Raw genomic sequence first — 20,883 nt, forward strand, 5'->3', positions numbered from 1 at the left:
CTCCTGAGGGCTCTGGGGAACCCTAGAGGGGCAGAGTCAACTCTGGGTGTTAGAGAGATCCCCCAGGCTCTACGGGGATCAGACTGAGGATGAAAGACTGGAGGCAGGATCAGGGGGTGGCTGGGGCCACGGTCAGCAAACTCCAACCCTGGACCGTTTCTACAGGTTCTGGGAGCTAAGAATGGTTTTGCAACAGGGGCCAAATGTGTCCTGTAAAGCCTAAAATATTTACTCTCTGGCTCTTTATAGAAAAGGTTTGCCAAGTCCTGCAAGAGGAGGAAGCCTGAGCTGGGGGTGGGGCTGTGGGAATGCAGAGAAGGAAACACACCTGGAAGACCCTTTCCAGACCCAGACACTGACTCACCCCTCAGCAGCTCCCTCCTTTCCTGGAGCCCCTGGCTCCTCTTCCTTCACTTCTTTTTTGATTGCTGGCTTCCAGGGGGCTAGGAATGAAGACAGAAAACAGTGGGTCTTTTCTCCTTCTGGTAGCCCCCACCTCCCATCCATTCTGCACCCAGCACCACCCCAGGGCTCGGGGAGACGGGAGACAGGCTGGTAGAGACAAGGCCGACTTTCCAACCAGCAGGAAAGGAAGAAGGGTCTTGCAGCATCTCAGGCCTCTGGAGAGAGGCTCACCAGCCTCCTGCCTGTACAACCCCGGGAGGTGGGGTGAGCAAGGGAAACTCACTGAAGAAGCTGCTGAGCGTCTTGGGAGCTCTGCGGGGAGGCTTGGTCTGCTCCTCCTCCTCCTGCAGTTCCTGCTTCGTGGCCACCTCAGGCTCTGAAACGCTTTCCGTCGGGGTCTCTGCTTCTGTGGTGAGAGAGCTCAGATGGTGATGCAAACTCTTTGACCCTGAGACTTTTTTTTTTTTTTTTACCCCCAAGATCATTCTGACCCTGCAGATGGAAGATATAACTACACCTACCCTTTTCCTTTCTGTTAGCTTTGAGCTGAGATCTCAGGCCTGCTGTCTGCTCCTCAGTGCTAACCAGCGGAATTCTAGCACTTGGCCTGAAATAGGAGACTTAGGGATAGTGGTAAAAAGAAATCTCATCGTCATGAGAAGAAAATATTCCCACTCCTCCCAGCAGCTGCAGAAAATCAGATACAACTCTGTATCCCTAAAATTCTCCCTGCAAGTGTCATTTCTAACACAGGGGCCTCATAGACACTTGAACCACCCTGCGAGGGTAACTTCAGCCTCCAAAATCCTGTAACTCAGTTTGGTTGTCAACTTAATAACATTTAATTTACACCTATGACTTCTGAACGCTGTGAATGCATTTTATCTTTTACTTTTTCTGAGGTGGGGGAGGTCTTGCTCTGTCGCCTAGGCTGGAGCGCGGTGGTGCGACCATAGGTCACCGTAACCTCCACCTCCTGGGCTCAAGCGATCCTCCCACCTCAGCCTCCCAAGTAGCTGGGACTACAGGTACGTGCCACCACACCCAGCTCATTTTTGTATTTTTTTTGGTAGAAATGGGGTTTCACCAGGTTGCCCAGGCTGGTCTCGAACTCCTGGGCTTAAGCAGTCTACCCACCTCAGCCTCCCCAAGAGCTAGGATTACAGTTGTGAGCCACCATACCCAGCCTAGGAAGATTTTTTAAAGAATGGCTGGCTCCTGGCTGGGCACGGTGGCTCACGCTTGTAATCCCAGCACTTTCGGAGGCCGAGGCGGGCGGATCACGAGGTCAGGAGATCAAGACCACGGTGAAACCCCGTCTCTACTAAAAATACAAAAAAAAATTAGCCGGGCGTGGTGGTGGGCGCCTGTAGTCCCAGCTACTCAGAGAGGCTGAGGCAGGAGAATGGCGTGAACCCGGGAGGCGGAGCTTGCAGTGAGCCGAGATTGCGCCACCGCACTCCAGCCTGGGCGACAGAGCGAGACTCTGTCTCAAAAAAAAAAAAAAAAAAAAGAATGGCTGGCTCTTTCCTCCTTTCCTTTCCCACATGCATGGGGAAAAATAATAATTAAAAAAAAAACCTGAGTAATAAAAACTATTATTCTTCTAGATTTGGCATTTAAGCAATAAGTTTGAGAATCTATGCCTTGTTTAAATTAATCGTCCTCCAAAGACTTCTGACCCCAAAATCAGGAGGCGAGGCGGGGCGGGGGGAGGAGAGGACCAGAAACGAAACTCACCGGAGGTCTTCAGGGGCTTGGGAGGCGTGGTGGGCTGGTCCCCGTCTTCTCCTTCCTTCTCTGTTGCCACTTCAGCCTCTGTGAGGCTTTCTTTCAGGGTCTCCGCTTCTGACGATAGACAGAACGGTCAGATGGCAAAAAAATCCCACTGAATCTACAAGGGCATTTTGACTCTGGAGACAGCCTGCCCTCATCTGTCATCTGTTTTTTTTTTTTTTGAGATGGAGTTTTGTTCTTGTCACCCAGGCTGTAGTGCAATGGTGTCATCTCGGCTCACTGCAACCTTTGCCTCCTGGGTTCAAGTGATTCTCCTGCCTCAGCCTCCCGAGTAGCTGGGATTACAGGCACCTGCTACCACATCTGGCTATTTTTTTGTATTTTTAGTAGAGATGGGATTTCACCACGTTGGCCAGGCTGGTCTTGAACTACTGACCTCAGGTGATCCACCCGCCTCGGCCTCCCAAAGTGCTGGGATTACAGTTCTATCTTGTAACAATCCAACGTGCCTGTAAAGTGGCGGGCCATGTTAAGACCCTGCTCCTTGTCAACCCCAAGCAAGGCAGGGACCCTGGGGGAGTCCAGCCCCTGTTTGCGTATGTAGCCGAGACATGAATGGTGTGTCTTTCCTTACAAACGATTCCTTTAGTGTTATTCACCCCAAAATAGAATCTGAAAGGGTTGAAAATGCAAATGACAGCCTGTTACAGACAAAAATAAAAATTTTTAAAGATAAAAAAAATCATACCTCTAGGGTTACAATAAAAACTGCAAAAACCGACTTGGGAAAAATCTGCCTTAGTAGAAAGAGGCCACCCCCGCCACCCCTCACTGGACACTGACAATGTCCAGTACTTTAGTACAAAGTTTACAGTACAAACTTTACAATAAAAACTTTAGTACAAAGTTTACAGTAAAATCTGTACTAAAAATTGTCAATAAGAAATCAAATCTTTTTTTTTTTTTGAGACAGTCTCCCTCTGTCGCCCAGGCTAGAGTGCAGTGGCACGATCTCGGCTCACTGCAACCTCCACCTCCCAGTTTCAAGGGATTCTCGTGCCTCAGCCTCCTGAGTAGCTGGGACTACAGGCGCGAGCCACCATACCCAGCTGATTTTTGTAATTTTGGTAGGGATGGGGTTTCACCATGTTGGCCAGGCTGGTCTCCAACTCCCGACCTCAAGTGATCCACCCGCTTCGGCCTCCCAAACTGCTGGGAGTAGAGGCGTGAGCCACCACACCTGGCCAAGAAATCAGATCTTAACCAAATTTAAATCTGCCCTGGGAAAATGGACCTTTTATTTGTTTGCAGAAACAAAAAACCCGACGACATTAAAGGCTGCAATTGGTGTAATCTCATGCAGACCCCAGATGATCAATGGATCAGATCTTTATGGCTGTTTTCGGTGGGTTCACCAACATGCAGGGAACTCACTGGGCACTGCAAGATATTTTAGATTTTTCAAAGGAAACACAGCGACACCTGCTGGCCACTGTGTGAACTACTAGTTCGAGGTATTTCAGTTTTCCGTATTAAATCACATTCCTTGCAATGACATTGCATCTCCGCAAAGCTGGGTTTTCATAGTTTGCTGCCATAAAAATCAAGTACTGTACAAAAATCAACATAGAATAGGAAACGACGGTGGCAATTTTCAATTGGATTCCAATGTTTAAGATGTTACAGAGTATCCAAGGCATTTCCCACAAGTAATTATGGTTATTTAAGAACAAAATACAGGCTGGGCGCGGTGGCTCACACCTGTAATCCCAGGGCTTTGCGAGGCCGAGGTGGGCGGATCATGTGAGCTCAGGAGTTCAAGACCAGCTTGGTCAACATAGTGAAAGCCTGTTTCTACTAAAAATACAAAAATTAGCTGGGCGTGGTGGTGTGTGTCTGTAATCCCAGCTACTCGGGAAGCTGAGGTAGGAGAATCGCTTGAGCCTGGGAGGTGGAGGCTGCAGTGAGCCCAGACTGTGCCACTGCACTCTAGCCTGAGCGACAGAGTGAGACACTGTCTCAAAAAAAAAAAAAAAAGCACAAATATTACTTTTTTTCCAATGTATATATCATATCTAATAGTTGTTTGGACATAACTACTTAATCAACAGAACTGATAAGGTATTGGCCTAGGAGCAACATAAAAAAATTACTAAGACATCAAGCGTGCTGTGAACTAAGGAAGTTTGGGAACCTCAACTTTATGGTAAAATTTACAAGGAAAAGGAAATCATTTAGAGGAAAAATAGTTTCCATTAAATAAATATAAAAACAGCAAATAAAAATGGGAAACTGTGCCTGAATTATTACTAAATTAAGATGTCCAAAACAAATATATCCCACAATGTTTTCAGAACCAAAGTTCCCATATTGGTAGGTGGGATTCCTGGGGTTCCTGGACACAGGCATCGAATCGGCAGGGTCCAAACATCCTGAGCTCTCAGGCCCCTGCCCTTGCGGATCCCCCACCACACACACACACAGTTCTCTCCTCCTGGGGGCTCACCTTCCTCCTCCTTCTTCCTCTTGGCTTCTCTGTCCTCGTCCTCACTCTGCTCTTCCAGGACTTCCTGAATGGTCCGTTTCGGGAGCTGCTTCCGAGCTGGGGAGGCAAAGGGCTTGGTGTATCTGACCTTGCTGGCTCGTGTGCTCCCATCCCTGAGAGCTCACACCTGCTGATGTAGCCCCTGGAAGGCTCTGGGCCCTCTCCCCTTCTCTGCCTGCACACAGCCACTGCCCCAGTGCAGGCCGCACCCTTCAATCCCTCCTGCTTCCTAGCTGTGTGACCTTGGGCAGGTTACTTAACTTCTCTGTGCTTTGCTCTCTCATGACTGCAGAATGGAAATAATCCCCACGAGTAAACAATGATGTAATGTACTCAGCACAGTACCGACTCCAGCAGATCTCCTGAGCTCCCCACTGCTCCCCTCAGATCTTAATTGCCTCCATGTGCTCCAGACAGCTTCCCCGGAACCTCCGAAGTCTGGAAGTGGCAGGGAATAAACTAGCCCCAGGAGAGGCCCTCACCCCACGATCGGCAGGAGTTGGTGTATAAATACCCCAGCTGCTTCGCATCTCGGGGGTCACTGGAGCATTTACACCGTTCCCCAGAGAATCCCACAAAACTAAGCTCCAGCTGCCCAACGTGTAGCACACCCAACAGCACATCCTGTATTGGCTGCTCCCCTGCCCTGAATCATCCTCTGTTCCCTGCACCTCCTAAACAAATCACTTGCACTTGAATCCCTATTTCAGAGCTTCAGAACCTGCTTCTAAAAGCCTCTAAACTCAGATACTAACCCATGATGAAGAGCTCACACAAAGGCAGTTATAAGCATCTTCACTGTTATATCTCATGTTGGCCATTGTGCCACCTGGTCCCCAGTCTCCTGGCCCCTTCACGTGGCCCCAGAGGGACCTTCTATCAGCATGGCTGGCACTGTCTCTCCCTGCTCAAAACCCTTCCATGACTCCACGTTCTCTGCTTTATCCAGGATAGTCTTTTGATGTCTACCCCGATCCTACCTAATCTCTCTCCATCTGACCTTCCGACCCTTCCCACACCACATACACCACCTTCTTTTATATCACTGCTAAACTGGGGTGTTTCCAGACATACCAAGTGGTGTTACCCCTCCAAGCCTCAGCATGTGAGGTTCGGGACATAGCTCAATGTCGCTCCCTCTGAACAAGATCCCCTGACACACCCCCAGGGCCAACCTCAGCGTCCACCTGGAGCTCCCAGCACGCCCTCAGCCACACTGTGACTTCCTTATGGCCACCTTTCATTCAGGGATGAACCTGCCTCCCCAGCTCACAGCCCTTCCACGGCTCCCAGGACCCACAGCACAAAGCCCAGGCTCCTTAGCTGGGCGTGCAAGACCTTTTGAGATCCAGCCCCCACTCTCCTCTCTAGCTCACCTCTCACCACATGCTATCCTCAAACTCTCCCTGCTTGGGGAGTAGATGAGGCCCCAAACATCCCATGCTGTTCCCATCTCGAGGCCTCTGCACGCGCCCTTCTTGTCTGAAATGCATGCATCTGTCCTTTCTCAACAAGGCCAACCCCAACCCATCTTCTAAGACTGGGCTCAGCTATCACCTCCCCTGGGCTGCTTGACTCCTGAGCTCCCAGAGTACCCTGCGTCACCCAGCATCATCTGATGGAAAGATCTGGCAAGCCACGTATGTAACCTTAAACTTTCTTGCAGCCATGTTAATAAAAAGGGGGAAAAAACCAGGTTGAACTTGGTTTGAAGAATCTATCTTGCTCAATACACCTAAAATAGTATGACTCCAACATTCTTTTTTCATGCTAGGTCTTCAAAATCCAATGAACTCACTGCACATCTCAAGTTGGATACCAGATTTTCATCAGAAACATGATCTGTGTAGGTTTCATAAAATGTACAGCTATTCACATACCAAAGCTGTTCCAAAATGACATGGAAAAAGTGCAAAGTCTTTACTCACTGAATCGCATATTAGCTTTCAAATGTAAATTCAATTGAAAGGATCTAACATGAAAGATTCAGCTCCTCTGTCACACTCACCACGCTAAAGGGCTCAGCAGGCCGGATCGGACAGCAAGGGCTCACACTGCCTCGCGTTACGTGTGGGTCTCTCACCCTGTTCTTCCCCCACAGCAAACATTCCAAGTCCCTCTTAGGTCAAAGACACTGTTCTCCAGGCTGGCTTTCCAGGACCTTCTCACCTCGTTGCTCATCGTCCCCAATCCTGTGCTCCACACGCCAGCACACCAGGCCCTCAGCGGCCCCCAGGCCTTCTCAATTTCTATGTTCCCCTTGCCTAGCATGCTCCCCTCCTCCTTTGCTTGTTGCCTCTTCTTTGTCCTAAAGGGCTCAGCTTGGTTAGCCTCTCTTCTGGAAGTCTCCCTTGAGCCATGGCCCCATGCTTGTGTTCCCACATGAGCTGTGAGGCCTCCATCTCAGAGGATAACTACAATCACAATGACCCACGATGACTGAGCCCCGACTGAGGGCTGGGCCCAGTTCTGAGCAGTGTACTCGTGTTATCTTCTAACTCAGATATTTCTGTGCAGTAGGTGCTGTCATTATCATCATCTCTACAGATAAAGCAACCTAAGCTCAGAGGTCAGTCATTTGTCCCAGGTCATACAGCCAGTGGATGGTGGACCCGCGCTCTTAACCACAACACTAAGACCAGAGCTGCCATAAGGATGACTACCTCGGATGGGAATCCAAGCGGGGAGAAAGGCAGGCGACTGGCCGGGTGTGGTGGCTGACGCCTGTAATCCCGGCACTTTGGGAGGCTGAGGCAGGTGGATCATGAGGTCAGGAGTTTGAGACCACCCTGGCCAACATAGTGAAACCCCGTCTCTACTAAAAATACAAAAGTTAGCCAGGCATGGTGGCGGGCTCCTGTAGTCCCAGCTACTCAGGAGGCTGAGGCAGGAGAATGGCGTGAACCCAAGAGGCGGAGGTTGCAGTGAGCCGAGATCGTGCCACTACACTCCAGCCTGGGCAACAGAGCGAGAATACGTCTCAAAAAAAAGAGAAAAAAAAGAAAGGCATGCGACTGAAGGGGCAGGGGCCCGTGTGTTCTCACCTGTGCGACGCTTCGGGATCCCTGATGGGGAACTGTCCGTGGGAGAGGTGTCAGAGAGGGAAGCATTGTTTTCAGGACATGTGGCAGGACGGGGCGGGGAGACCTGTGAGCAGTCCGGGGCAGGCTTCTGGAAGAGGAAAGAACAATTCTAGAGTGAGCTGGGGAAGGAGGGACTCCATTTCCCAAAAGTTGAGAGTAGAGGGGACTGAAACCTCTCTCTGTGTCTACCCTCCTTTCTGACCCTATGGTCTCAGCCCTAACTCAGGGGGGGCCTCTTCTCACCTGGGCCATCATCCCGCCCTCCAGTGCAGGATCATGGTCCCATCAAGGACCCCCATAGCTCTTCTGCTTTCTGCAGTAACAGAATCTTCAATTCTCCTGCTTCAGCCTCCCGAGTAGCTGGGACTACAGGCCTGCACTACCATGCCTGGCTAATTTTTGTATTTTTAGTAGAGACGGGCTTTCACTATGTTGGCCAGCTCTACACAACGGGATGTCAGGGGAAATGATACACACCTCTTCGTATAGTTTTATTTTTATTTATTTATTTATTTATTGAGACACGGTCTTATTCTGTCACCCAGGCTGGAGTGCAGTGGCGTGATCTTAGTTCACTGCAACCTCTGCCTCCCAGGTTCAAGCAATTCTCCTGCCTCAGCCTCCCGAGCAGCTGGGATAACAGGCGCCCGCCACCACGCCCAGCTAATTTTTGTATTTTTTTATGGAGATGGGGCTTCACCACGTTGGCCAGGCTGGTTTCGGACTCCTGAGCTCAAGTGATCCTCCCGCCTTGGCCTCCACAGCACTGAGAATACAGGCGTGAGCCCCCGTGCCCGGCCTTCTCTCCATACAGTTTGGATGTTTGTTCCCTCCAGATCGCATGTTGCAATTTGGTCTCCAATGTTGGAGGTATGACCTGGTGGAAGGCATTTGGGTCATGCAGGCAGATCCCTCATGAATGGCTTGTACCCTCCTTGCAGTAGGAACTGAGTTCTCCCTCTACTGGTTCACATGAGAGCTGGTTGTTTAAAATTCCTCTCTCGCCATGTGACACACCTGTTCCTCCTTCACCTTCCACCATGACTGGAAGCATCCTGAGGCTCTCACCAGAAGCAGATGCCGGCACTATACTTCTTGTACAGCCTGCAGGACCGTGAGCCAAAATAAACCTCTTTTCTTTATAAATTAACTGGTCTCAAGTATTCCTTTGTAGCAATGCAAAATGGACTAACATGCATTTCCTGGTTCAAATAACATCCACTTAACGTTGAGTGGGGTGCCCTCCTCTTCCTGTTGGCAGAATATGGATGTTCACAGGGACAAGGGCATCTACAGAGAGCAAATGGCAGCACAGAGGAAGCCTGGGCCTCTGACCCGTGAGACTGTCACATGAACCCCAGACTCTGCACTCAGGAGAGAGAAAAATAAGTTTGCGTCTTGCCTAAGCCACTGCTACTGTGTCTCGGTTTCAACCACTCACTTATCATCTTACAGGGCCTGTGCCAGTTATTAACAGGATTTTCTCTCAGCTCCAAACCCGTCACTGTCCAGTCTCCCTCGTGATGCCAGGACTGGGACTCCACAAATCTCCTGCTTGCTCTGGCGCCACCTCAGCATCAGGCAGTGCCAATGGAGGGAAGTAGAGGGCACTGCACGATTGGAGGCACAGCCGGCTTGCCGGGGGCAGCTGCTGGATCCCACTGACAGGTTTTTCTAACACTCACGGGGCTTGCCACGTGGTACCTGATCAGAGACCCTGGCATCTCCCACCCAGTGCTCCCTTCCTGAAAGATCAGAGTCGCAGGCTCTCGGGGCACCGTCTCTAAGTTCAGAGACCTGCCAGCAGTCACGCCACAGAGGTGTGAATTTCAGCTCAAAAGCCACAGGGATGGTCGCTGCACCCCGCAGTTGCTACTTCCATGATGCCTTAGAGTTAGTTCTCTTTTTACTCCTTCGGTTACCTATTTAACAACTGCATACCTAGTGACCATCCTTTAAACTCCCTCTGTTCAGATCACTGGTATGGTTTCTGTCTGCCATTGAGACCCTGATGGAGATACGGGTCTCAGAGAATTTTTCTTTTTTTTTTTTTGAGATGGAGTCTCTTCCTGTTGTTCAGGCTGGAGTGCAATGGCATGATCTCAGCTCACTACAACCTCCACCTCCCAGGTTCAAGCAATTCTCCTGCCTCAGCCTCCCAAGTAGCTGGGACTACAAGCCCGTGCCACCATGCCCGGCTAACTTTTGTATTTTTAGTAGAGATGGGGTTTCACTATGTTGGCCTGGCTGCTCTCGAACTCCTGACCTCGTGATCCACCCGCCTTGGCCTCCCAAAGTGCTGGGATTACAGGCATGAGCCATTGTGCCTGGCCAGAGGAATATTTTAAACACTGCCCAGGAGTAAATGATCTCTGCCTCTCTTCTGCCCAAAACTCTTCCTAGATCCCCAGAAGCCTCAGGGTAAAGTCCAAGCTCTAAAAGAGATCTCTATTCTAATACCTGGAACCTGGGAATATGTTAGGTTACATGGCAAAGGGTAATTGAGGTTGCTAATCAGCTGACCTTCCGATAGTGGGATTATCCTGGACTATCCAGGTAGGCCTGATATAGTCACAGGGGCCTTCAAAGTGGAAGAGGTGGCAGGAGAGGAAAGTCAGGGTGAGATGTGACCACAGAAGAAAGGCACAGAAGGAGGCAATGCCACTTGCTTATTTATTTATTTATTTATTTATTGAGACAGAGTCTTGCTCTGTTGCCCAGGCTGGAGTGCAGTGGCGTGATCTTGGCTCACTGCAAGCTCCGCCCCCCGGGGTTCACACCATTCTCCTGCCTCAGCCTCCCGAGTAGCTGGGACTACAGGTGCCCACCACCACACCCAGCTAATTTTTTGTATTTTTGATAGAGACATGGTTTCACCATGTTAGCCAGGATGGTCTCGATCTCCTGACCTTGTGATCTGCCTGCCTCGGCCTCCCAAAGTGCTGGGATAACAGGCGTGAGCCACTGCCCCCAGCCACTTGCTTTGAAAATGGAGAAAAGGGGATCTCTAGCAGCTGGAAAAGGCAATTCCTGGATTCTCCCCTAGAGCCCCCAGAAATAAACGCAGACCTGCTGACACCTTGATTTTAGCCCAGTGCAACCCATTTCAGACTCACGACTCCCAAACTGTAAGACAATAAATTGACATTGTTTTAAGCCACTGCGTTTGTGGTCAATTGTTATGGTAGCAAATGGGAAGCTAACATAGGTGGTGAGGAGAGTTTCCCTGAGGAAGTGATATCTGAGCAAAGCATGCAAGAAAGCAGGGGACTGAGCCAGGTATGTACCTGGGAAAGAGAGTTTTAGGCTGGGAAAAGAGGCAGTGGCCCAGAGGTGGAAGTGCACCTGGTGGGTGCGGGAAGCCAGGATGGAGCGAGCCGAGGAAGAGATGTAGATGCGGCTACAGATGTGATGGGCAGGGGGAAGAGAGGAGGAGCAGGAGAGGCCTGGTAGGTTTCCGCAAGGCCTGGCTTTGGCCTGTGGTGGTAATACCAGGGGGTTTGGGCAGGGAGTCACAGGACCTGACCTCACCATTGACAGAATAAGCAGCACTGTGCTTTGGACATCATCCACAAAGCAATAAACAAGCATTAAATGACTTAAACAGGGGAAGAGAGTGATCCAGTGTATTTGGAGAAGTTAAAAAGCCCTCTGACCACAGGAGAGGCGAGATATACTCTTGAACCCTTACTTTTTTGCTTTTTGAGGCAAGGTCTTGCTCTGTCACCCCAGCTGGAGTGCAGTGGTACAATCATAGTTCACTGCAGCCTGGAACTCCTGGGCTCAAGCGATCCTCCTGCCTCAGCCTCTCAAGGAGCTAGCACCACAGACATGCGCCACCACACCTGGCTAATTTTTAAAACATTTTTTTGTAGAGATGGGGTCTCACTATGTTGCCCAGCCTGGTCTTGAACTCCTGGCCTCAAGTGATCCTGCCACGTCGGCCTCCCAACGTGTTGGGATTACAGACATAAGCCATTGTGCTGGGCCTTGAGCCCTTGTTTTACATCAGGCATTATTCTCAGATCTGTATGTAAATCGACTCATTTCATCTTCCCAGCCACCCTATGAGGAAGGCGTTACCAGGAGCTGCATGTTACAGTTGAGGCATCCAAGACCTAACATGGTGAAGGAGACTACCCGAGGTCCTAGGGCAGGAGCAATTAGGACCAGGTTGTGTTTGCACCCGAAACACATGCACCTCTCCTGGGCAATTTCTCCGGAATTCTCCTGAACAGCTGCTGCACTCTGTTCCAAAGGCTACTGGGAATTAGTTTCTTCTGGTAAAAATGGGCAGGGTGATGGGGACGTACCTGGCCTTTAGCAGGGCTAAGGGCTTCATCCTCCTCCTCCCCTTCACTGCCCAGGACCCGGGCCGCCTTCCTCCCTGGCCTCTTCACTGGAGAGTCACTCTCGGACACCACTCCATTCCACTCCTTCAGTGCCACCCTGGAAGGTGGGGAAATGGGGGTGTAAAGGGGTGACTACAGCAGGCAGAGTGGGGGCACTGCCCACAAACACTTTGGTTTCTTTGCTGTTTCCTTCCCTTCCTTTCAAGCATCCAATGAACATTTTCTAGTTGCCTCCTCAGCAAACCTCATCATTTCATCCATCAATGCATTCATCCACCCGCCCACTCATCCACTCACCCACCCATCATACATCTCTGGAAGCCTCCAGAGTGCCTGCCCTGTGATGGCTGATGCTGAGGAGCAAATGAAGTCCCTGCCTAAGGCTGCCATTGGTCTCCAGCATCTATTGGGACACCTTCCTTTTTTTTTTTTTTTTTTTTTGAGATAGAGTCTCACTCTGTCACCCAGGCTGGAGTGCAGTGAGCCGAGATCACACCATTGCACTCCAGCCTGGGAGAGAGTGAGAGAGTGAGACTTCATTTCAAAAAAAAAAAAAAGAGTACTGTTGTCTTCTACTTAGATATCTGAGACAGCATCAAGATGTGGCCAGTGGCCAGTGGCCAGTGGTCAGCTTCTCTGCATCACGGAGAATGTCTGCTTCTAGAACGAGGCCAAGACCTGCAGAAACAGAGACCTATAGACAACTCCAAGGCCCTGGATCCAGCTGTGCCTGCAGCTGCTCTTGCTCTTGGACTTCCAGCCACCTGGCTGAATAAGTTTTTTGGGCCCCAAGACATTTTGCATTAGGTTTGAACACTTGCAACCAAGACAATCCTGACTGCTAAAGGAAAAAATTCACCATATCCCGGCCCTGTGACATACTTTGGAGGGGGCTCTGTCTCTCTGCTGCTGTTGGATGCCTCCTTCTCAGGCTTCTTCGCTTTACCCTCTTTCTTGGGGTGGAAAAATGACCTAGAGGAGCATAAAAGGGGGTAAAAAAAGGAGAATAACAGCACCAATACCCTGCCTATCTATGCTGAATCCTATAACTTCCTTTTTTTTTTTTTTTTTTTTTTGAGACAAGAGTCTCGCTCTGTAGCCCAGGCTGGAGTGCAGTGGCGCAATCTCTGCTCACTGCACACTCCGCCTCCCGGGTTCACGCCATTCTCCCGCCTCAGCCTCCCAAGTAGCTGGAACTACAGGTGCCCGCCACCATGCCCAGCTAATTTTTTGTATTTTTAGTAGAGATGGGGTTTCACCGTGTTAGCCAGGATGGTCTTGATCTCCTTGGCCTCCCAATGTGCTGGGATTACAGGCATGAGCCACCGCACCCAGCCACATCCTATAACTTCTAACACCATTTCCATCTCAGCACATAACAGAGAATTTCAAATAAGCCCTTTAACTTAACTGATAAGGAAACTCAGACTCAGACAAAGGAGGCAACACTAATTTTTCTGCCTTAACTCACCTGCAAGATATGATACATCCCAAGTTTTATTCAACAAATATTAACTAAGCACTTTTTAATTTTTTTTTTTTTTTTTAGACAGAGTCTCACTCTGTTGCTCAGGCTGGAGTGCAATGGCATGATCTCGGCTCACTGCAACCTCTGCCTCCCAGGTTCAAGTGATTCTCCTGCCTCAGCCTCCTGAGTAGCTGAGATTACAGGTGGCCACCACCACGCCTGGCTAATTTTTTTTATTTAGTAGAGAAGGAGTTTCACCATGTTGGTCAGGCTGGTCTTGAACTCCTGATCTCAGGTGATCCTCCTGCCTCCCAAAGTGCTGGGATTACAGGCACGAGCCACTGCGCCCGGCCTAACTAAGCACTTATTATGTGCCAGGGCCTGTTCTGGGCCTGAGGGGTTTGGCAGTGACCCTGACACATGAAGTTCCTGCCTTCAAGAAGCTGACACTCTGGTGAAGGGCACAAATATTAAGCAAACAACTAAATATAAAATGTTGGGGTCTGGCACGGTGGCTCACGCCTGTAATCCCAGCACTTTGGGAGGCTGAGGTGGGTGGATCACGAGGTCAGGAGATCAAGACCATCCCGGCTAACACGGTGAAACCCTGCCCCTACTAAAAATACAAAAAAAATTGGCTGGGTGTGGTGGCGGGCACCTGTAGTCCCAGCTACTCAGGAGGCTGAGGCAGGGGAATGGCGTGAACCTGGGAGGCGGGGCTTGCAGTGAGCCAAGATCACGCCACTGCACTCCAGCCTGGGTGACAGAGCAAGACTCCGTCTCAAAAAAAAAAAAAAAATGTTGGAAGGTGTGAACATTAAAAAAAAAAAATCTGGTGAAATCTGAATAACAAAGTATGGAGTTCAGTTAAGAGTAATGCACTGACATTGGTATCTCAGTGGTGAGAAACGGATCGTAGTAATGTACGATGCTGACAATGGAAATGGGCAAGGGTATACAGGACCTCTCTGTACTCTCTTTGCAACTTTCCTGTACTTCTAAAATTATTCCAGAATAAGAAGTTTATTTAATCTTCAAAAAGAAAAAAAAGAAAAGGAAAAATCATGCAAAAGCAAGTGGACAGAAAGCAATCGAAGGCACCATCAGCCTTGGAGAGACAATCCCCAGATTCCTCATCACAGGAGGAAAACGGAACCCAGCATTGTGTAAGCCACTATCACCCAGGTTTCCAGGATGGATGCCCATGTCTGGGTCTCTCTACCATCCATTTTTTCCTCCTGGTAACAGCCCCTCCATTTTCCTCTTGGGATGCTTCTTACCCCACATTCTCTCAGCACACACGATTTGAGTGGGCTGGCCCTTTTGCTCGTGACCGGGAGTGGACACATGACCCAGGCTGCATCCCTGTGGCTGGTTCAGGGATAGGTATGTGGCCCAAGCTGGGCCAGTGGAACTGGGCTCTAACACCCTCTATCCACGGGGACTGCTAACCAGGGGAGAGCCCGCCTGAGGGGGAGGACAACCTCAAGGACAGCAGAGCTGAACGATGGAGAGAGACAGATTCCCAGGGAGAAAGTTTTGGCAACTGGATAGAACCAAGCCTGAGGCTGTTTACTCCAGCAGGTTTCAATGACATAAGTCAAGTCACACCCTTTCTTGTCTTCCTGAAGCCAGACTGCATTAACACGAGGTTTCTCAACCTAGACACTACTGACATGTTGGGCCTGATGGTTCTGTGTTGTGGGGGGGCTGTCCTAAGAACTGAAGGTTGTTTAGCAGCATGCCTGGCTTTTAGCCACTAGATGCCAATGGCAAACCCTGTGTCCCTAGGTTGTAACAACCAAAAATATCTCCAGACACTGGCCGGGTGCGGTGGCTCACACCTGGAATCCCAGTGCTTTGGGAGGCCGAGGTGGGCGGACCACAAGGTCAGGAGTTCGAGACCAGCCTGACCAACATGGTGAAACCCCGTCTCTACTAAAAATACAAAAATTAGCCAGGCGTGGTGGCACATGCCTGTAATCCCAGGTACTCAGGAGGCTGAGGTAGGAGAATCACTTGAACTTAGGAGGCGGAGGTTGCAGTGAGCCGAGATTGCGCCACTGTACTCCAGCCTGGGTGACAGAGCAAGACTCCAACTCAAAAAAAAAAAAAAAAATCTCCAGACGCTGCCAGATGTTCCCTGGGGAGCAAAACTGCTGCTGACTGAGAACCACTGGGTTAGGGTTTCTGTTCCTTGCAACTAAAAAGTGTTGTTCAATACACTGTCTTCCATATCCTACGGCTCATCTTCCATACTACTCGACTCCTGGAAATTCCAACTCAAAATCTAATGTAAGAGTTTTTTTTTTTTTTTTAGTACAGATTTAGAGAAAGAAACAGAGGACTTGGAGAATGAAAGACTCAGGGGCAAGGGAGGGTCCTCACATGATACTTCGCTGCATGTTGGCGTCAGAATTCTCCCTTCCTGTCCAGCTCTTTTCTTCGTCTGTTAGCTGCTCCTGGAACAGAAATCCAAACACTTGTTGAGGTGATTGGTTGTGCAGAGATCCAAACACATAAAACCCTTTCTTTCAGAAAGAAAAAAAAAAAACCAGAAACATGAATTTCCCCTTCAAGAAGAAATCCTGTTTTTATGAACCAAAATAATTTGCTAGTGAGATTTACTGGTGAAGAATAAAAGTTCCAAATCAGAGATAAAGATAAGAAGCCTCCTTTACCATAAGAAGACTGTTTTTCATCTAATATGAAGAACAGACTGAGGAACTGAAATGCGTTTTTTTGGAGTTAAGTTTAAAGGTTAGTGAAAAATTGTTTTAAGGTGATGACATAATTCCCTAAAACAACTGTGGAAGCTTATTAAATTGTACCCGCTGGTCTACATAAATTAGCTGTTGGGCAATTTCTAAGGTATGCTGTTATTTCAAACAAAGGGCAGAATATCAGAGTGTGCTACTGTACTGTGTAAAAGAGAAAGGCTACAGGCCAGGCGCAGTAGCTCACGCCTGTCATTCCAACACTTTGGGAGGCCGAGGTGGGTGGATCACTTGAGGTTAGGAGTTCAAGACCAGCCTGGCTAACATGGCAAAACCCTGTCTCTACTAAAAATACAAAAATTAGCCAGGTGCGGTGGTGCATGCCTGTATTCCCAGCTACTCTGGAGGCTGAGGCAGGAGAATTGCTTGAACCCGGGAGGCAGAGGCTGCAGTGACCCAAGATTGTGCTACTGCACTCCAGCCCGGACACGAGTGAAACTCCATCTCAAAAAACAAAAACAAAAAGACTATAAATGTATCCACATATCTTGTATATGTACAGAACATCTCTGTCGGAAGACAAAAAACTGGTGATGCTGTCGCCTCAGGAGGGACAGCCACTGGAGGGAGATTTTTTAATACACATGCTTTTGCAGGCAGTATTTAATTAAAAAATTAAATATTTTTTTAAAAAGTCTATTATTTAATGAAATCAATAACAGTCACTGGGGCTTCCACGGTTTAGAGTAACTCTAATGAAAGGGTTCCTAGGCCAGGCGTGGTGGCTGCTGCCCATAATCCCAGCATTTTGGGAGGCTGAAGCGGGTGGATCACCTGAGGTCAGGAGTTCAAGACCAGCCTGGCCAATATGGTGAAACCTCATCTCTACTAAAAATACAAAAATTAGCCAGGTGTGGTAGTGGGCATCTGTAATCTCAGCTAGTGGGGAGGCTGAGGCAGGAGAATCACTTGAACCCAGGAAGCGGAGGTTGCAGTGAGATCAAGCCACTGCACTCTAGCCTGGGCAACAGAGTAACACTCTGCCTCAAAAAAAAAAAAAAGAAAGAAAGAAAAAGAAAAAAGAGAAAAAGAAAAGAAAGGGTTCTTAATCTGGGGTCCACAGAACCCAGGAGTCCAAGAGCAGAACTCAAGTGGTCTATGAAATTTGACAGGAAAGAAATTACGACTTTATTCTTGTAAACTTCTAATTGGAACTGAGCCTTTCCTTCCATTACAAATATTAAACATATAAAAAATTATAAATTTCCTATATCTTTTTTATAATGGAAGAAAATAAATTACACATTATAATTATGTAATTATAATTATTTACATTATATTTCCTTCCACTATGAATATATTTTTTTTTAAAGTACTAGCAGGATCTCTGCGTGGATTGCTTGAGTTGAGACCAGCTCAGACAAGGCTGAGCAACAGGAATATAATAATGTAGTGTGGGCAACAGGAATGGTTTTCTTTGACTTTCCCTTCCTTTGCACAGAAATCTTCTTCGACCCATTGGGTCCCCTTTCATTTTCTGGAATCAGTCCTCTCTGTCCCGCACCACACGCCTCTAAGTCTCCACTCCTCTCTACAGCCTCGGCCGCCACATGCTGGCACCAGAAACTCAAACTCAATTTTGGAATCAAAAAACTCAGTAGGCCGGCGCTGTGGCTCATGCCTGGAATCCCAGCACTTTGGAAGGCTGAGGCAGGCGGATCACGAGGTCAGGAGTTCGAGACCAGCCTGGCCAGCACGGTGAAACCCCATCTCTACTAAAAATGCAAAAACTTAGCCAGGCATGGTGGTGCGTGCCTGTAATCCCAACTACTCGGGAGGCTGAGGCAGGAGAATCACTTGATCCCAGGAGGTGGAGGTTGCAGTGAGCTGAGACTGTACCACTGGACTCCAGCCTGGGTGACAAAGTGAGACTCCATCTCAAAAAAAAAAAAACAAAAAAAACTCAGCAATTTCCAAACAGAGTTTCTCAGCGCCAGCTGGGGAGCAGGAAGTAAGCAATGCTTCAACCAAACAGTTCACAAAGAAAGCAGGTTAGGGACTTAGCCACCAAAATCCTGAGGGCAAAGGAGAAAACTATTACAATCCCTACTGAGTGCTCACCTGCCTAGGTACTTTACATTCTCAATTATACTGACTCTCCACAACAACTCTGTTACAGAAACTAAGGCACAGAGAGGTTTTTAAAGGAACTTAACCTGCATCTGTAGTATGTTCCACCCCAGGTCGGCCTGCTCTACAGCTCACCTCTTAACCACCAGACTGAGTTGCAAGGGAAGGGGAAAGAAATAAGCGTTTACTGAAAGCCTACTCTATGCCTGACAGGCTGATCACATTCTCAAATACCCTCAATCCTCAAGTCAGCCCTCCAAGACAGGTGAGATCATCCCCACTTTACAGATGAAGGTACTGAGGACAGGGGGACATAGCTGGGGTTCAGGCAAGGCTTCAAACCCCAGTGTGGCTGGCTCCAAAGCCCACGTTCCTTCCTCCTTACCATGGTACTCAAGGCTGGCTTCTCAACTCTGTGTATTACTGAGTTGGGGGGAACAAACTGGTTGATGCCTCTGCAGGACCACTTGGCGTCTCTATCAGAACGGCAACCCCACTTCTGTGTATTTGGCCCACAGAGACCCTCACAGGTGGACCAAGTGAGGCACAAAGTTGGCTGTTGCAGCACTAACTGTAAAGAGAAAAGACTGGAAACTGGTGGAATGTCTACCCTTAGGGAACTGGTTCCCTAATTACTGGAATACCATATGGTAGAATATTGTTCAGGGTTAAAATTAAATGAATGATGGATAAAAGGTATAGGAGTTTTTTTGGGGGATGATAAAAATATCCTAAAATCGATTACGGTAATAACTGCACAACTCAGTGCATACACTGAAAACCACTGACTTGTACACTTTAAATGGACAAACTGTATGGTTTGTGAATTATATCTCAATAAAGCGGTTACCAAAATGAAGAAATAATGACAGAAAAATATCAAGTGAGGATGAAACAGTACTCAGTGATAAAAAGAAACGAAGGACTGATACAAGCAACAACTTGGGTGGACCTCCAGGTCATTGTGCAGAGTAGAAAAAAGGTAACATCCTAATAATATATGATTCCATTTACATAACAATCTCCAAATGACAAAACTAGAGATGGTGAACACATTAATGGTTGCCAGGAGCCTGGGGAGGAGTTCTTATGTGGAGAGGGAACTGTTCTGTATAATATTTATGATGGGGGTTACACAAATCTATACAAGGGATCAAACTGCATGGGCACACAGATGCACAATCACACTCACACACACACAAACTGGTGAAAACTGAACAAGGTCTGTAATCTAGTTAACTGTACTGATGTCAATTTCCTGGTTTCGATATTGGGACTACATAAGATGTCACCATTAGGGGAAGATGGATATAATATTTTCACGACTTCCTTGAATCTATAATTATTTCAAAATAAAAAGTAAAAATAAGAGGTAAGCTCCACCCCTTTATCAAGCATACATTAGGCCAGACTTCTCCCCATTCAGATGATTCTCCATCTTTTACGAGCCCTTTACCTAGACCTGGACCTTACCACTGACCTCTCCCTGACACCACCCTCCAGTAGGGCCCACTGCTTCCAGGTGATGCTGCTGCCCGCGATTTACCTTCTAGCCCCCCAGGTGGCCCTGCCCCCTCAGCACTTCTGGTTCCCAACCTGCCCCGCCCCTCGGCACCTCCCCTTTCCAGGTGGCCCCGCCCACACGCAATATTTTCCCCGGCCCCGCCCCTCAGCTCCCTTCAGCCCCTCCCCATCCCAGATAGCCCCGCCCCCTCGGGGGGGCCTTCCGATTTCCAGCTGGCCCCGCCCACACACAATTTTTCCCCCGGCCCCGCCCCTCAACTCCATTTGGCCCCTCCCCCTTTCAGGTGAACTCGCCCCTCAAGGCCTCTTCTCAGAGGCCCTGTCCAACTGTTTCTGTTTCTCTTCTACTCTCTGACTGGCCCTTCTCCCCCTGGGGGACACCTCTCTGCACCCTCCGGCGGCCCGCAGCCCGCGCTCTTCCCTCTCCACCGCGCTCTCGGCAGCCTCAGCGTCCCCACGCCCGCTCCTCTGCGGACACCCCGACATGGCGAAGCATAGGCCCCGAGCATTCGGCGCACCCGCCGCCCTTCGTCTCCCACCTGCTTGCGGACGGCCCCACTTGCCTCGCGTTGGTCCCGCGCGCCGCTGCCCGGGCAACACACTCAGATCCGCCGGGCGCGCCTCCGCAGTCCCAAGTTCGCGCCACGGCATTCGCGCGCAGACGTCTGCGGGCGGGGGCGGGGCAGAGCCTAGGGGCGGGACCTGGGCACCGTCCGCACCGCCGCCGTCGCGAGGAGGACACTGGGAGTCGTAGTCTCCCGAATGGGAGGAGGGCGGGAAAAGGGGTGAAGTGGGGCGAGCCCTCCTGCAGAGCACGCTGGGAAAATGCCCGAGTTTTCCCTCGCCCTGGATGAGCGGGTGTGGCTGAGGGTCTGAGGAGTGACTGGCAGGGAAAGAGGAGGAATCGGTGGAAGCTCCCGCG

The 20,883-nt window shown here is 49.3% G+C and overlaps 1 protein-coding gene across 2 annotated transcripts in view; it reads right to left on the reverse strand.

The window, feature by feature from the left end:
- LIG1 (DNA ligase 1) overlaps positions 1 to 20,623 on the reverse strand; it is a 57,283-nt gene extending 36,660 nt beyond the window's left edge. For both annotated transcript variants that reach the window (XR_004032022.1, XM_030820957.1), the window contains exons 1-9: positions 20,501 to 20,623; positions 15,979 to 16,052; positions 13,005 to 13,094; positions 12,084 to 12,219; positions 7,732 to 7,858; positions 4,649 to 4,744; positions 2,146 to 2,253; positions 689 to 811; positions 365 to 443 (exon numbers count right to left, since the gene is read on the reverse strand). Coding sequence is in view for 1 of the 2 variants with exons in the window: in XM_030820957.1 (XP_030676817.1) it covers positions 365 to 443; positions 689 to 811; positions 2,146 to 2,253; positions 4,649 to 4,744; positions 7,732 to 7,858; positions 12,084 to 12,219; positions 13,005 to 13,094; positions 15,979 to 15,995 (776 nt within the window). In the remaining variant the exon portion in view is untranslated. The remainder of the gene's footprint in view (positions 1 to 364; positions 444 to 688; positions 812 to 2,145; positions 2,254 to 4,648; positions 4,745 to 7,731; positions 7,859 to 12,083; positions 12,220 to 13,004; positions 13,095 to 15,978; positions 16,053 to 20,500) is intronic.
- Between the last annotated feature and the right edge of the window lie 260 nt (positions 20,624 to 20,883).

This window comes from Nomascus leucogenys, chromosome 10 (assembly GCF_006542625.1).
Source record: "Nomascus leucogenys isolate Asia chromosome 10, Asia_NLE_v1, whole genome shotgun sequence".
Classification (NCBI taxonomy): Eukaryota; Metazoa; Chordata; class Mammalia; order Primates; family Hylobatidae; genus Nomascus; species Nomascus leucogenys.